At 43.6% G+C, this 15966-nt stretch overlaps 1 protein-coding gene across 1 annotated transcript in view; it reads left to right on the top strand.

Annotated features, from left to right (window-relative positions):
* SETBP1 (SET binding protein 1) overlaps window positions 1-15966 on the top strand; it is a 325029-nt gene that overhangs the window by 298614 nt on the left and 10449 nt on the right. The window contains exons 4-5 of the mRNA XM_019531682.1: window positions 7268-7438; window positions 15582-15964. Of these exons, the coding sequence (XP_019387227.1) occupies window positions 7268-7438; window positions 15582-15964 (554 nt within the window). The remainder of the gene's footprint in view (window positions 1-7267; window positions 7439-15581; window positions 15965-15966) is intronic.

Raw genomic sequence — 15966 nt, 5'->3', positions numbered from 1 at the left:
ATCATTGCATTAAATTTCCACTAACAAGATAACAAATTAATTGTCTGTATTACTGTACTAACCCAAAGCGGATAAAGTGTATGATTTCAGCCGGGGAAGGCAGCTGTTTAAGACAGCTTGGTGGTTATACAAAGAGGCAGTAGAGATTAGTATGTCTTGCAGCATTTGTGTGCCAGGATGCCAACCCTCCTCCTGTCCCTTTAGAAAATCTGGCTCTTTTCTGATCTGATGTTGGACTTCAGCTTTATTAGTGAGGTGAGGGAGAATGAGCAAATCAGCTGTATCAGACAAGCCTCAGGACATCCAGAAATTGATCATTCTGCAGAAATAAGCACTCTGTGTTTATTAGCTGGGAGTTCATCACTATCACTTCTCTTTATCCAATTCCTAAGAGATTTCAAAGCTATCATCGTGGCATTAGCTCTTCTGACTGTACTACTGCAGATAAAGATCGGAAGATCTATCTAATGATGGCTTTCTCTCTCTCCAGAGTTTAGCACTATCCTGTTAAAGGACAAAAAAAAAAAAAAGCTGAAGGAAAATTGCTCAGGTGAAATAAAGTACAGTCTTGTTGGATTCAAATTCCACCTTTCTGGCTGGCAGCGAGGGGCAGAGTTTTGGGGGGGTTATTTTCCCTATGGGTACTCAGTGTTATTAAGGGGAGAACAACTTATAGGGTAGAACATGTAGCAGTTGTCCCTTGCAGAATATGTAGTAATTTGAAGGCATTTTCAAAGTAATGGAATAAGTAGGAAAAAGGACCTAAACCCATGTGACAGAGTTGTACATTGAAAGTAGAGTTATTTTAAAACGATAACGTATGTCAAGTAGAAGCCATGGAAATGAATTCCACAAGTTGGATAGGTAATAACATTACCTTAAGAAGAATAATTACCTTCCTGAACTGCATTTGTCACACAGTAATTCAGTTCTCTCTTCTGCATATGACGCCATGCCAAACTTTTGACCGATCAGCGTTTTTGTTTAAGATTTATCAGATATTAGGTTTTCTTTTGGTTCTATATTCAAAAGGAAACAGTAATCAAAATGCAAATAATTTGGCCCAGTTAATATTTAGATGTGCATTGCCATGCAAATTTACTGTATAACTAAATTGAGAAAGAGAAAAGAAAACTGTCTCGACTGTCTTCCTGGACAAGTTGTGTGATGCATAAACCGATAAAATACAAAAATGGATTCTTAGCTTGCTGTGTTGAGTGAAATCTAATGCAGCGCTCCCTCGGGAGAAAACCAGCTTCCCCAAAACCTGCTCTGTCGGCTTATGCCCTCCACTGGGCAAAGCCACTGGTTTGGTTTTATAACTCGTACCAAGCTTGGACTGAAAGTGTCCTGCCAGGGTCTCATGGTACTAGGAGATGGTACTAGGAGATTGAAACAGCAGCAAAGGACGCTGCCCCAAGGAGCTCGTCATAGTTTGAGAGAACAGGTAGAAAGAACAAGCTGTGCAATCACCATCCAGCAGGAAGGTGAAGACTGTCATTGAACATATCCAACCCGACAGCACCTAACACAACGGGACCCAGCTTGACTACTGAGAGTCAGATGGTGCCAGTGTAATATAGATGTTGATGTACAATAGTAAATACTGATGTGAAGTTAGTACATGAAGTACTACTTGTAGCATGCCTACAGTCTTGCCAATGAATGATTGGGGTGTGCCCCCACAAGTGGGAACATGTGTTACCCCATGGACATGTAGTAATGGCACATCTTGTGCTGCTGCTATTTGTGCCCAGGCAAGGAACGCCCGTGTTACGCGTGCTCTGGCACACGGCAGGGGACCCTGGGAGGGGTAGGGGAGGCTGGGGCCAGCAACTGTGCTGGCCCCAGCAGCCTTACCTGGGGTCATGGGGCCTCCAGGAGTTGCAGCTGTGGCGATCCTGCAGCTGGGAGCTTGGCCAGCACCTGGAGTGTGGCTCCGGCCAGCCAGGCTCTGGTTTTGGGCAGCATGCACTGTTGCCATGTGCGCTTTTTTTAGGCATGGCTTTTTTTGATCTCCCATGGTCAAAAAAACCCCCACGCTGCAAAGTAGCCACGTGGGGAATGCCTACATTTCTGGTGTCGGATGTGTGTGGCGCTGAAGATGGGTCTGCAGTGCTGCATACTGCACATCTGCGCTTGTCTGGACGCACCCATGAAGGCCATATTTCTATCACAATGTTAGGAGAAGCTTGCTTGTCCTCTCACTTACTCAGGTTTTACATCAATCTGCCTAACTTTATCTTCAGTAGCGCTATTACTAATTTATTTGTGTGTAAAAGAAAGAAGAATCAGCCCTTCATTGTTTATAGCAAAAACCCTTGATCAAAAACCCAGCAATGTTTCTCATCTGGATTTGTCCTGCCTTTTGGTGTTGGGCAAGTATTGATCTGTTCCCCCTCTGCTTTGTCTTGTTTTGCTTCTTTGTATGGACACTTATTATGATCTGTGATGTCATCAAAGCTCTCAAGACACAAGAGGTCAATATGATCTCACTTTACACTGCTCCGTAGGAGTAGACCCATTAAGTTCAACAGAGACCCAGTGGGATAAATGGAGTCAGAATCAGGCCCAGAGCTTTTAAGTCGCTCTGCCTTCGTTCTTGGATGCAAACAGAAGCAAAGTATAAAATACGGGAGGCTCCCACAAAGGGGTGACGTTATGAGTTTTCATTGGCAAAGTTTGAAGCCAAGAAGGTAGGATGCAAACAGAAGCAAAGTACAAAATACGGTAGGCCCCTACGTAGGGATGATGTTATGAGTTCTCATTGGCAACGTTTGAAGCCAAGTAGGTATTTGCCACTAGATTTCAAGGTAGACTAAATGTGGGGGCCCCTTGGATGTGAGATCTTCTGGACACAACATAACACTGGGAAGAGCTGAAGGTGGGGGAGACATCCGGGCTAACCTAGTCCACCAACCTGGGAAATCACAGGCTTGGGTTCTACTCAAGGCCCAGCCATTGACTCACTGAGCCATCCCAGCAAATCACTGGCCCTCCATAGATTTCATAGACATTAGGGCTGGAAGGGACCTCAGAAGATCATCGAGTCCAGGCCCCCACCCAAAGGGCAGGCAGTCAGCTGGGGTCATAGGATCCCAGCAAGATAAGCATCCAATTTGCTCTTAAAGGTGTTCAGTGTAGGCGCTTGAACCACCTCCAATGGCAGGCTGTTCCAGACCTTGGGGGCTTGGACAGTAAAGAAATTCTTCCTTATGTCCAGCCTGAAACGGTCTCACGGTAGTTTATAACCATTCGACCTCGTAATCCCTTGGGGCGCTCTGGTGACCCTACCTTCCTTACGGTTTCCCTTTTCGTAAAACAGAGTTGGTAATGTCTGTGAAGCAATTTGAGATCTGTGGATGAAATCTGATTATTTCCATTTGCTTCCCAATAGACGCCCAAGTCCGGAGGTTATTTCCACCTCCAGGTTCAAACTTGATTTGCACCAGGGAGAATTAGACAACTGAAGGAAGACCTTATGTAATAGCTTAAAAAAATACTAGTGGTCCCGCTGCGTGCCAGTGACGAATGGCAATTGGACAGCATAGTCTCTGAAGTAATTCATTACATTTGCAACTCTTCCTTTTGCAAGGAGGATTTTCCTACATGATTTGTATAACCTTGCTAAACCCAGATAGGTGGTAATTGAGCAGCAACCCCTTCTTCAGAAGAAACAGAATAAAAATATTGGAAATATTGACTCGCCCTGAAGGCAGTAAGCAGCACTTTGGTCTTTGACCTTTAAGCATCCTAGGATAGTCAATAACCTGGCTGTTAGATGCTGTGCCTGCCACTGATTTTGATTTGGGAGTAGTTTAACCTTGAACCAAAATCCAAGTAACCACGGCAACAGGAAGTAGGCCTCTCCATCCAAGGAGCAGGAATCCATAAATCAAGGTCCCTAATGCAAACACTGTGTGCAGGTAGAGATTTGAGAGGATAAGTGGTTTGTGAGGGATTACCTTTGAAAAATGAATGACTGTCCCTTGATATGCTGAAGCAGAGTTTCACAGAGGCTTTTTTTTTATCAATAAAGGTCAACAGGTTACAGCTGCATGTTTTCATACAGCTCTTTATATAGACCCTTCAGTTTAATTATACCCAGATGTTGAATTTATGAGGCTGTTAGCATTATTATGTGCCATATGTGTACGTGCGTCTATGTGTCGATATGCGTATATTTATACACACACACGTGCGCTTTTTGCATGCACGCACACTACGTTTCTTAAGGCTGCAAAGGCAAAAGTTAGGAAATGCCAGAATTGAGGTTGCCTGCGCAGTCTTAATTGGGCTCCTCTGTGCCTTTGCATTGTGATGCAGTCTTTAAATACAAAATCACAGGCTATTTGTTTCCAAGAGCAGTGCTGCTTCATTTATTACATGCTGCTTACTTTAAGGAGCAGCTTTTTAATATCTTGTTTCCTTCTCATTATTCAATGTGTGTCTCTACATCTTATTTACTGCATGTTTTCAAATGTTGCTCTGAATACCAAATTATTAATTTCCTCAGAGGTTTCCCTCTGATGTTCATCCCTATTGTGTCTGAGTGCTTTGCAGATATTAATAATTTGACTTCCACTGCACCTCCGTGACATGAAGGGAATATTATTATCCCCATTTTATGAATGGGGGAACTGAGGCACAGAGCGGTTAGGGTCCCAAGTATCCAATTTGGGAGGCTTCGAATCTGATTTTGTTTCTGAGTGCTTAGCATTATATAGCATTGTCTATATTCAAAGCACAGCTCTCCATGACTTCAATTGCAATGGTGAATGCTCAGAGCTTTTGCAACCAGACACCAAGTCAGGCACCTAGATAATGAGGAGCGCACAATTGGTGACTGCCTGTAAAAAGTTTGGTATAAGGTCCTTGCAGAATCATGTCAGGAGCTGTTCAGCAGAGGCAGGGGTAAAATAAAGCTCTCCAGGGAGGCGTTGAGATGCCTTAATCATGAAACCCTCTTTTCTCTTCCTGCAGTCTCCAGCCTCATTCACTGCAGTTTATCTGACCTCTCTGAGAAGCGAGGCAGGGGTCCCTTAGGCAACCGCATCCTTTGCTACCAAGCCCTGATTCATATCCAGAACAATGAATATCCAAAAAAAAAGGGGGGGGGGGATCTGATATGTGATTCAACACTCTGTTATTAAACATACACATATAAGGTAGCCAAATTAAGTTTCCATAAGCAACCTTCATTTTCACTTTCCTCACTTTTGATTTCGATCGAAAGAAATGCAACACTCTCGAACTCTTGGTTCAGAGATGATACCTTTTATGAGACCAACTAAGAAACTGCAAACAAAGTATCTTTTTCTGCAAGCTTTTGGGTGCACATGCCTTTCCTCAGGCTCAGGGAAATTTAAAGCTGGCTAAAAGCCCCCATAGATAGAAAATAAACTTCATTTTTGCACAGGGGAAGCTGAAGGTGGAAGTCTGTCCCTCCGCATCCAGGAGAGTGTCTTTGTGAGTTGCTGTTTGACCCGAGGATCAGGCAGGATTCCTTCCCTGGTGGTGTCCAATGGCAGAAAGACAGGGAGGTGTAGAAATCCTTCTTTCTGTTCAGCAATGCAGTTCAAATCCAAAATTGGCTAAAATTCTGATTTTGATAGAGAAGCTTTATATTGACCCCCAGGGCTGAAACTTTTTGACGCACTACACAGAGCTGTGCAGCATGACCCAGCAGAGAAACTGCTAGCGACGAGAGGTTGTTATCCACAGTGTGGAGTAGAACAAAGTTGGGAAGAGGAGAGACATTGCCATTTGGTTTTACAGATATTTGCTGGGAGCAGAAAGGTGGCAAAACTAAGGATTTTGAGACATGGGTGAATATGCAAATAAGTTGCTATAAGATAATGAAGGAAGGAAGGATCAGTTATTCCGTGATAGCTGTCCATATGCATGCTCTTAGCAAGAGAAGATAATACATGATATCTTGACCCATGGGATAACATACCATGGGATAAGATCATACATACAAATAGTTACTGTGGACTACATGACATGTTGTAAACCTCCACCTTCATTTAATACATGATGAATTATCCATGGGCCCATGCCTTTGTTCTGTTTCAGCTTCAGAAGGAGAATCCAGTTGGCTTCTGCCTCGTGATGCCTTCTTTAGGTCTCATTCTTTCTGACCTGCCCATCCCAGCCACGTGTTTCCCTGACCCTAGTCCCTCTTCTTGTGTAGCCTGGTTAGTCTATGAGTCTCAGTCTATGCTCCGCAAGCTTCTCATCCCCCTGTGTGGTTTTTCCAAAGGTTTCCCTTTGAGCAAACTTTTACAGAGATGGCAAAAGTCATATTGCTGAAACACCCGCTGCTAATTTTGACTGCCTATTCCATAGCCACAAAGACTTTCCTAAAAAGAGGTCACCAGATTATTTTTTTAACATGGGGAAAACATTCTACTTTTTTTTGCTTATGATCCCATCATTAGAGATGTCTGAGCCAATCTGATTGATTTAAAAAATAAAATCAAACCAGACTGAGACAGCTACACAAATTCACAATTAAAGTTTGGGAGAGTTGTAAGCAACTGAAGAGAGGGTCTTATACTAAGCGGTGTTAACCTTAATCATAGGTGGTGCTACAAAGCCCATCTGTGATATACACCTTTCTGTCCAGAAGACCTCGCATCTTTGGAGCATTGTCATCGTTCTGATTTGTTTTATGTTCATGCTTTTGTTGTTCATTCTTTCAGACTGTGTTAGCAAAACCTTGGATGTTGAAAGGGCCATTATCTTTGTTATGACCTCCCAGCCCACTGTTCACTTGCAAGAGTAATTTTTACTAGGAGGATGATTCTTAAAAGGACTGTCAAAAGCCAATATGCTTAAGATCAGAGAATCAAATCCAGAGGTGGTTCTTCCATTTTTACTCAGTCCTTACTAGGCAAAACACCCAAGGACTCAAGGGATCATAACAGAAAGTTTGTAAGTGAATGCAGCGAATGCAAGAAAATGGGAAATAATCCTGAACAGAGAGGTAGACCTGGCTGTCTTTATATATATTTGGTTGGTTTGTGCAAAAAATGGCTATGTGGGATTGTGATGTTGCCTTTTGCTTTTTATAGAGAACAGACAGTATATATCTTAAGGCAAAATTGTTTTTAAAAATATATTAAAATCATGATTCTTACTAATATCAAAACCATATTACAAGCCCGCACTCTGTCAGTACATGGAGAAAGCAATAGATACCCAGCACATATTATTTTAAGATTCATATATATTCAGCCATTTATTTTTGTCTTTATCCCAGGAATTGCAAGTCCCCACTTGAAAGCAGACCAGACTTCACTTCATAGCAAAATGGAAAGTTCTGCCTGTAACATGATGACCAGAAGGAAACCAGCAGCTGTTGAAAGTGTTGCAATGCCACCAACTCCAGTATTATCTCTCCTACCTTCATCATCAGCAACATCTGAAGCAGGTAACTATATCTTTGCCTGCCCTTCTGTTTATCAAACCATTCGCTAGGGGGTCCAATTAACCGAACAATTTGTGCATGCACAGCTCTCACCAACCGATCACAAAGATGCATGTCCAGCATAATGATCAGGTGTCTGATTGCTATCCTATCTCAGCACTTCAAGTCCTTATTATTCAAACATTGATAATATCACAGTAATAATGAAATAAGTACCATCAATATTTCCAGTCCAGCAGGGGACTACAACTCAAGACTTTTGGGTTTCATTTTTAATTCTATTGCTCTTTTCTAACTATGTAGCTCTTTTCTTGGGGTCGTCCCATCCCTCTAGTATGCACATACCAAATACACAATAAATGTCTAAGAAGCAGTTGAGCAATTGTTTTGTATCCTTGAGTGACTTCAGTGTGATAATGTAGGGGAAAGCATTTAATGCAAGAGACAGGAGTTTAAAAATAGATGGGAATAAGTAGGTTCATGGCTGTCTGCTCAATGGACTTTTCTAATCCAGCCATGTGCTGTGATTCTGTTGTAAATTAGATCATTTCTTTCAACAGTTTCATTCTACATCAATTTAACCATTGGCATGGTTCTCAGGAAAGGATCACAGGAGATGGATGTTGCGTTGTGTCTTGAATGTGGTGAGACACAGGCAAACCCCAGGCTCTGAAATAGGGAATCTGCCGGGTAGACACTGAGATCTCCTTCTGATCAGAAGTTGCTTAGCCTTGCTCTGCCTCAGTTTCCCATTCACAGAGCAGGCTTTAGGATTGGTTATTTCATGAATAAACAGTTTACTTAGTAAGCTGTGCGAAGTGTCTAAATGAGCATCTTGAATAAATAATGAAAACCAGCGTTTCCCATATAAAGTGGTTTCTATCAAGATAACTATTATATCAAATATACAGGTATCTTTGTTTAGCCCTTTAATAATTTCCTGTATATAAACTAAGGGGAGATATTTTTTAATGCAGTGGAAAATGAAAGCACACAGATATTTTATGATCAGTCGCAAGATAAAAGTGCATACTGCACTGCATAGTTCACTCTTTCCATTTTCAGAAGTCTAATTAAATTGTTGGTTTATCTGTAGCCCAGATGTTGTGATAATTTAGTGAAAACTGAAGAAACTGTGTTAATGGGAAAACAGGACAGTACTGTGGGTTTCCTGTAATTAATGAGAAGCTCTTTGAAAACTTTGTGATTCAAACCAAGTCAACAAAGGCCAGCTGTTGAGCAAGCAGTCTTCCCTGTACAACGTTTTTATAAATGGCTTCTGGAAGCTCCAAAGAGATCTGTAATGACAGTCATTAAGAATGATTTTAGTGCTGCAGACAAGCAAAATTATCCAGGATAAAGTGAAAGAGGATAAGAGTGAGGTGCCAAAATAAACTTGGATCTACCTGTGCTCATCTCCTTTTTTAGCCCCATGCAGAGTAATTCAGCTGTTTTAAACCAGCATTGCGAATACCTAACTTAAGTAAAGATTTCCCCTTCTATGCCTCAGAAGCTGTTTCCTGTGTCATGGTAATCCTCTGTGACTTCCTGGCATGGCTTGAAGCCATTTGAAGTTGTCTCTGTCAGCGAGACGGGACAGCGCCACAATCTATGTACATGAGAATCGTCATCGGCCATTTTTGCAATATGTGAAAAAATGTTTTAAGCGCAGTATTGGTTGGAACTGCTTTTTTTTAAAATCCTTGTGTGTTCAATTGATGCAGTCAGTTGGGGTTGTCGTATGCAACGGGAGAGGAAATGAAGGAGTCAGTTTGAGGGATCAGTAAATACAGAATATTTCAAGGGGCTGCATCTGAATCAGAGTATTTGCACAGGGTAAAACATTGTTTGTGCAGAGGTGTCACTGTTGGTTCTGGGTAGCCCCCAGACACCTGGGTTCCTATCTTATGCAAGATGTCTATCCAAATTATCCGTACTTTGAGAGGGGGTGCTCACTATGACAAAGGCCAGTGCTCTTAATTTGTGGCCTGTAATGATCTTTCAGGAGGGAGCTTGGAAGTCTCCCCAAAGCCTTCATCCTGGTATCACTTCACTGATGCCTGAACCCTTCCATCTTCTCCTTTCCAACAGCTTTTCTTCATAGCAGAAGAAGTTCTTCTCCACCCTCCACCCCCAAGTCTTTGGGCATTTCCTCTTGTGAGGATGTCCTCAGCCACTTCCCCACTGCCCTTTGCTGGTGCTGAATTCAAATTCTCTGTAAGCCCAGCTGAGATGACTCCATTTTTGAGAAGCAGTGGCATGGTTGCCCATCGTCATCTGCCCAGAGCAAGCAAGGAGAGGAGGACAATAGGAGGCTGACATGGAGTGGTTGTAAGTTGAGTAGAGACTGTGGTTTGAGGCAGGTAGACAGGGTCTTACCAAATCATTTAAAATCTTAAAAAAAGGTTTAGTTGTGCACAGAAGTAGAATGAAGGTACAGGCTGGCTCTTCCTGTGTTTGTTCCTGTTCATCTATCTGAGATGTCAGCTCACTTGGAGGGTTCAATTCTGGCCTCCAGGGGAGCAGTGCACTACCTGGGGGAGCTGAAGGAGGTCATACGCTTCTTGCTCAGGGGCAAGGTTCAAGCTGTGCCAGCTTCCTCCCTGGGCCCGCGCACAGAAGAGAGATTACTATGGCTCCTCCCCGTCCTCACAAGTGTGGGGTGAGTTATGCCTGTAGAAACTAGAAGAAAATGTTCCTCCTCTTACAAAATGCTTACGTGTGACATGTAAAGTAAATACAGGAAATAGGATACCTAAAGAACGGCTGAACCCAAATGCGAATGCTAATCACCCCAGGTCCAAGGTTCAGGCAGATTTATTTGGATAAAATTGGAGAGCTTAACTCATATAATAGACCACTGCTCAAGTTTTTTTCCCAGCTCAAATGTTGCACAACACACCGCCTGGCAATATAAAAACATTACATACTGCAGTTTGCTCACTGAGGGCTTCCAGATGAGTCGATAACACATAATGGCTCACTTCGCATTTTGGCAATTTTATTTGATATATTGCTATGTACATACCTCATCAAATCTCTCCTTCAAATGCCCCTGACTACACCTCGCATAAAATACTTGCAAACGTCCTCCAGACCCCCAAAAAGGTAGCTTGACTTGAAAAAGTAAAATAGGCCTGGAACATTAAGGAGATCCATGCTTATCATTGCTAGAATATCCACCCAGTTCATATGCTGTATTTGTCTTACCAGCTTAATGGTTTACCAGGTAGAAAGGGTAAAGATATTAATGGCGCCATTTCATGGGTGGCTTGAAAAAATGGTAAATAACTTGAATATATTTACAAAAGAAAACCAGAATAGAAGTGTGCTTGCAGATGAGAGAAAATGATAGCATGTCAAGAGAAGGGGCAGACCTATTCTACCCTGATGCTGGGCCCTAGAGGTCTTCTGGGAAGCATCCCCACCCCCTCCATGCTCGCCAGTTCCCCCAAATGAGGCACTGTGTCTGGCTGAACATGGGGCTGAACGTGTGCTTAGTGCAGCTCATGGGCTGTGTCGCAGGTGTACTTGCTGGCACATGCTCAGTCGGCCAGTGTGAAGCTTCAGTCCCTGATTCGGTTTAGTGGAGATTTGGCCCGAATCTCCGAATCTGAATTGAATCAGAGAACCCTTTAATCTCTCTGAATCGAATCGGAACCCTCCAAATCGTTTCAGAGGGATTCGGTGATTTGGCCGTAGACACAACTTTAAATGTTTTTTCTACATACCTCTAGGTAGCAGGCGGCTCGTGAACACCGCAATGCTGGGGCACGTGGAGTGTCCCACAGGAGCGTGGGGGGCTCCCAGTCACGCTCAGCAGCAGACCCAGAAGTGGACCAGAAGCACTTCCAGTCCACTTCCTGGTCCACTGGAGAGTGCACAGGGTCCTCCGCCCCCCATTGCATCCCCCCTGGCTCCATGACTGGTACCTCCTGGGTCTGGGGAGGGGGGGACACCCAGGGTCCTCCTGGGGCTGATCCCTGATCTGGGAGGGTTCACAGGGGTGGGGGGGCAGCTGCTCCCCAGTAGACGTGGAAGTGGACCGGAAGTAGTTTTGGTCCACATCCGGGTTCGCTGTCGAGCACATGGAGGCCCCCTCCCCGCACTCCTGTGAGACGTTCCATGTGCCCCAGTATCACAGCGACCACAAGCCATGCCTGCTACCTCAAGGTATGTAGAAAAACACTTTTAAAGCTGCGCCTGTGTCCGAATTGCTGATTCACCAAATCAGCATCGACTCTTCAGATTCAGATTTGGCTGAATCAAATCAGGGACAGTGATCCGAATCAAGGAATCAAATCACTGTTCCCAATTCAGGCCGAATCCAAATCCGAATTGAATAGGGCCCATTTTGCACAGCCCTAATTGCTCGCCTCTGCTCTGAGACAACTGCATAGCCTCATTTCTGGGATTTGTTGGGCATTGAATGGGAGCAAGTACCAGGCATGGTCACACTGGGTTTCACAGGTCCTGCGAAAAGGCAGGGTAAACAGGCCCAATGTGGGCTTTAGCCTACCAAGTTACCCACTACACAGTCCATACCAGAGACAAATATCTTATCCTCCAAAGGGACTTCACCCAATATAAGCGGGAGAAAAGCTGAGGATGGTGTCAGATATCTTCTTTTTGGGGACACCCATAATGCTGCTGGTAGGACAGGAATGAGCTCAGTTCAGTGGCTGAACTGACCACTTCAAAAATAACTCTAGTGAAGGAAGGGTGGGATAGTCAGAAGTCAAGTGCTGAGGTTAAGTCATTGATAGATGGCTGGTAAAAGGCCTACTAATATTTTCAAATGTTTGGTTGCTGTTACGTCTTACATCCATGTTAAAAAAAAAGCTGTGGGGGTAGGGAAAGTGATGCTAGATTTCACGATATTATGGTTTTAAGTACACTGCTTCCACAGTTTTGCGATTACCCAGCTTTTGTTTCTTGAAAAAAAATCTGTTTCTGGTCCTTGTGGTTGCAGAGGAAAGCTTGAAAACATGGTTCTAATATATCCCTAAAGTACAAAAACCAGAAAGCAAATAAAAAGTGTATCCAAAATGTGTTATTTCAAAAATGAAAACCCTCATAATTTGAAGCCAATCTCATGATTTTGTGGGCCTGACTCATGATTGAGAATGGATGGGAAGATGTGATCGTAAGCACTGGAGCCAGCTGATCCTGGCCTTTACCATGTGATAAGGATGTCACCCTTGGCATTCATGACCTTGACCATCTGTCTTGATGTCCAGGAAATAAAATACCATCTTGGACCAGCTTGTTCCATTCAGCCTTACATTTCTTACTGTCCACTTTTTAAGGGGTCCTCAAATACTTGCAAGGAACGTTGTGCAATTAATTGGATTTTTGATAGAATTTCATCTCTTCTCTTTCTATGTTTGGTACCAAAATGAGTGCGTTCCTCTTTTCTTTTGTCCTCCGTGAGTCAGAAACTGTAAGCAACTTCCCTTCCTCTCTCCCTTTCTGGTGGGGGGAGAGAGTTACATATGGAAAATATATTTTGTTTTGTAATTAATGAAAGCCAGATTTTGGGAAGTTGGCCATCCAGGTCTTTATTTATATGAGAGCATATGTCTGTGTTTTGTTTATGACTCACTCCTACTTCTTTCATTGTAACTTGGATTTGTTTACGCAAGCTCTTTGCAGGCTCCAAGCAACATGGTGGCATATGAGCCAATAATTTATATTCTCCAGAAGGGGAAGATGGTAAATGAGTTTTCTAGTCTGAAATTGTCATATCCCGTAGTGAGCAAAGAGAGTTTCTGCCACTTGACTGCTCCCAGTTATCTACAGAAAATGCTAAAATAGCAACTTTCTTTTAAACTACTGCTAGAAGGATTGGGCTGTTAGCCATGAAGGGAGTGATAACCCCCAAATGAACCTTTCTAGAAATCTTGGCTGCTTCTGAAACTTCAAGGATTTCAAACCCAACTGACTGCTTGACAGTCAGGTGTAAATTAAGTTTGCAAGTGGAAGTGGACTGAGGTTAATTTAGTGGGAGATGTTTTATTCTTCACTGAAAAAAAATCCTGAACTACATCATTTCTTTTCCATCGGTGCAGAACTGATATGTTGGGAATGAAAGGGAAGCACAAGTTGTTTCAATAGCAAAATTAATACATTGTGTTTCACTCACCAAGGAATAGTCACTTATAATCAGTGTGCAGGTTCCAAACCATGAACAGATGCCAGGTCCAGCAAAGAACAATTAAACAATGTAAGCAAGACAAGCAAAGTCTAGTGTCCTGTGCAAAGGACTGGGAGCCAAGAACGGCTGAGTTCTGTCTTCGGCGCTGACAGTGACTCACTGCAACCTTGGCAAGAGCCTTGGCTACTTTGGACCTGGCTCTGGTTTAAATGACAGTGGTCTGAATCAGAGTAAGACCTTGATTCAAAGTCCATTGAAATACTTTTTATGCCTGTTGAGTTCCAGCTAATATTTAGGGTGATGATATTACGAAGCACTAGCAGAGATAGAATTCAACTCCCCTTTTTGCACTGAAATGGCTGTGCCAGCTTTCCAGCCGTGCCAATGATGTTTTTGGCATTTCTGCAATAGGCACTGATATTTCCCCTGCAGTAGAGATGCATAGACTGAGTATGTGCCATAGGTTACAGCCTGGCTGGGCAGGCCTGTGACTGCACACACACATACCTATTCTGGATGCACACCTGTGTCTGGATCACAAAAAAGGGTGCTGGAAGAAACCCATGACTAACAGATTTCAGGCAAATGGAAGGAAGAGGGCCCTCCCACGTTTTAGCCCCAACATTAATATTTAGCATAGGATAGGTTAGGTTACTCAGGAAGCTGGAGACCTAGGTTCAAGCCCCACCCCATCCCTCAAAGCGGGGTTTAAACCTGTGTCTCTAACTTCCTAGTACAATGTGGATGCATGATATCACAAGCCAGGCATTATCCTTTCCCCTCACCAGCACTGTTTTGGTGAGCTTAGATCCAGATACATCCAGAATGGGCATGCGTTCCTGGCCCATACAGAACTTGTGGCACACAGTCTCTGTATACATGCTTACACATCCACACTGCTAGGGAAGCTGAATTGCTACCTGTGTGTAAGTGCTGTAAATGCTACATATGCACCTAGAAACTGCCATCAATATACAGTAGGGAAGTAGAAACCAACTCAAACTTAAATCAAATAAAGGACTATGGGAGCCAGTACAAACCACAGGGGATTTGTCTCTGTCCCCTTGCAAACCCTGTTTATATTCATTACAACCAGTTTCTGTTTCTTTCCCACTTCGAGGGATGCTACATAGGCCATTAAAGTTCAGAATGAAGATAACACAAGATTTGGGCAGTCTATCATATGTGATCAGTCCTGCACATAGGTAGCATGTTAAACCCACCTGGCACTTCTACTCGGGAGTCCCCACCAAAAGCCATGAGAGCAAAGGAAGAGAGCTCTCCTTTAGGTTACAGCAGCAGGGTGGAGTCATGGCCACCACGAAACTTTAGCGACAAGAAGTCTTTGGACTTGTCTGCGCTGACTCTGTGCTGCGTTCAGGACCCACACTGCTTTGCCCACACATGCACCAAATGCCCCAAATGAGGCAAAGGCTCTGATCACATGCCAGTAATCCTGAGAACAAGACAGAAGGTCTGGGAGCATCATAGGGCATGTACACAGAGCCACTCTAAGGCTGCTGTTGCCCCTTTTGGGGGAGTTGGCCTGCATGGGTATAGGTGTGGCAAGTGAGCTTCAACCTTGGCATGCATGGATATGGTGGGTATGCGTTATCTTGGCACTCCCAGGTATACTGTAGTACAACCCAAGACATTGCTCAAGAGCCAACACAAGTAGGGCATATATCCTTTGCAGCTCTCTGTAGGCAGGACTCTAAAGGCCTGCAGCTACACTGGCTATAAAGTGGTAACAGTGATTTGTCTAGAGCTATCTCTACCATGATAGTAGAGCATCATCCTTTCTTCATTGTTCCTTCCTGCAAGCTTTCATGTCTCTGAAATCTTCCCTCACTGGTAACTGTATTCTGCCCTATTTGCCATGTGTTTTAAAACACCTGCTGTTCCTGGGACTAAATGAGAAAGAAGAGGCATAGTTTCCATTCATTTTTGCTTTAACAATCCCTGTTTCTCTCTCTTTCCCATCCCCAGCGGCCAGCCCACCACTGAAGAAAAGATTCAAGCGCCGTGAAATCGAAGCAATCCAGTGCGAGGTGCGCAAGATGTGCAACTACACCAAGATCCTGTCCACAAAAAAGAACTTGGATCACGTGAACAAAATCCTGAAAGCCAAGCGGCTGCAGAGACAATCAAAGACAGGCAATAACTTCGTCAAGAAGAGGAGAGGACGTCCCAGGAAGCAACCTCTTTCATTCGATGAAGACTCCAGAGACCAAATGCCCGTTCTGGAAAAATGCATTGACCTTCCCAGCAAAAGAGGTCAGAGACCCACACTGAATCCTTTAATATTGGAACAAGCAGCCACTCAAGATACAATCATGGCCACCATCGAGGCTGTAATACACATGGCTCGGGA

Source organism: Crocodylus porosus, unplaced genomic scaffold, assembly GCF_001723895.1.
Source record: "Crocodylus porosus isolate Cpor-Errol unplaced genomic scaffold, CroPor_comp1, whole genome shotgun sequence".
Taxonomy (NCBI): Eukaryota; Metazoa; Chordata; order Crocodylia; family Crocodylidae; genus Crocodylus; species Crocodylus porosus.
Note: the sequence above shows the minus strand (reverse complement) of the source record. Positions and strands in the feature narration are given on the sequence as shown.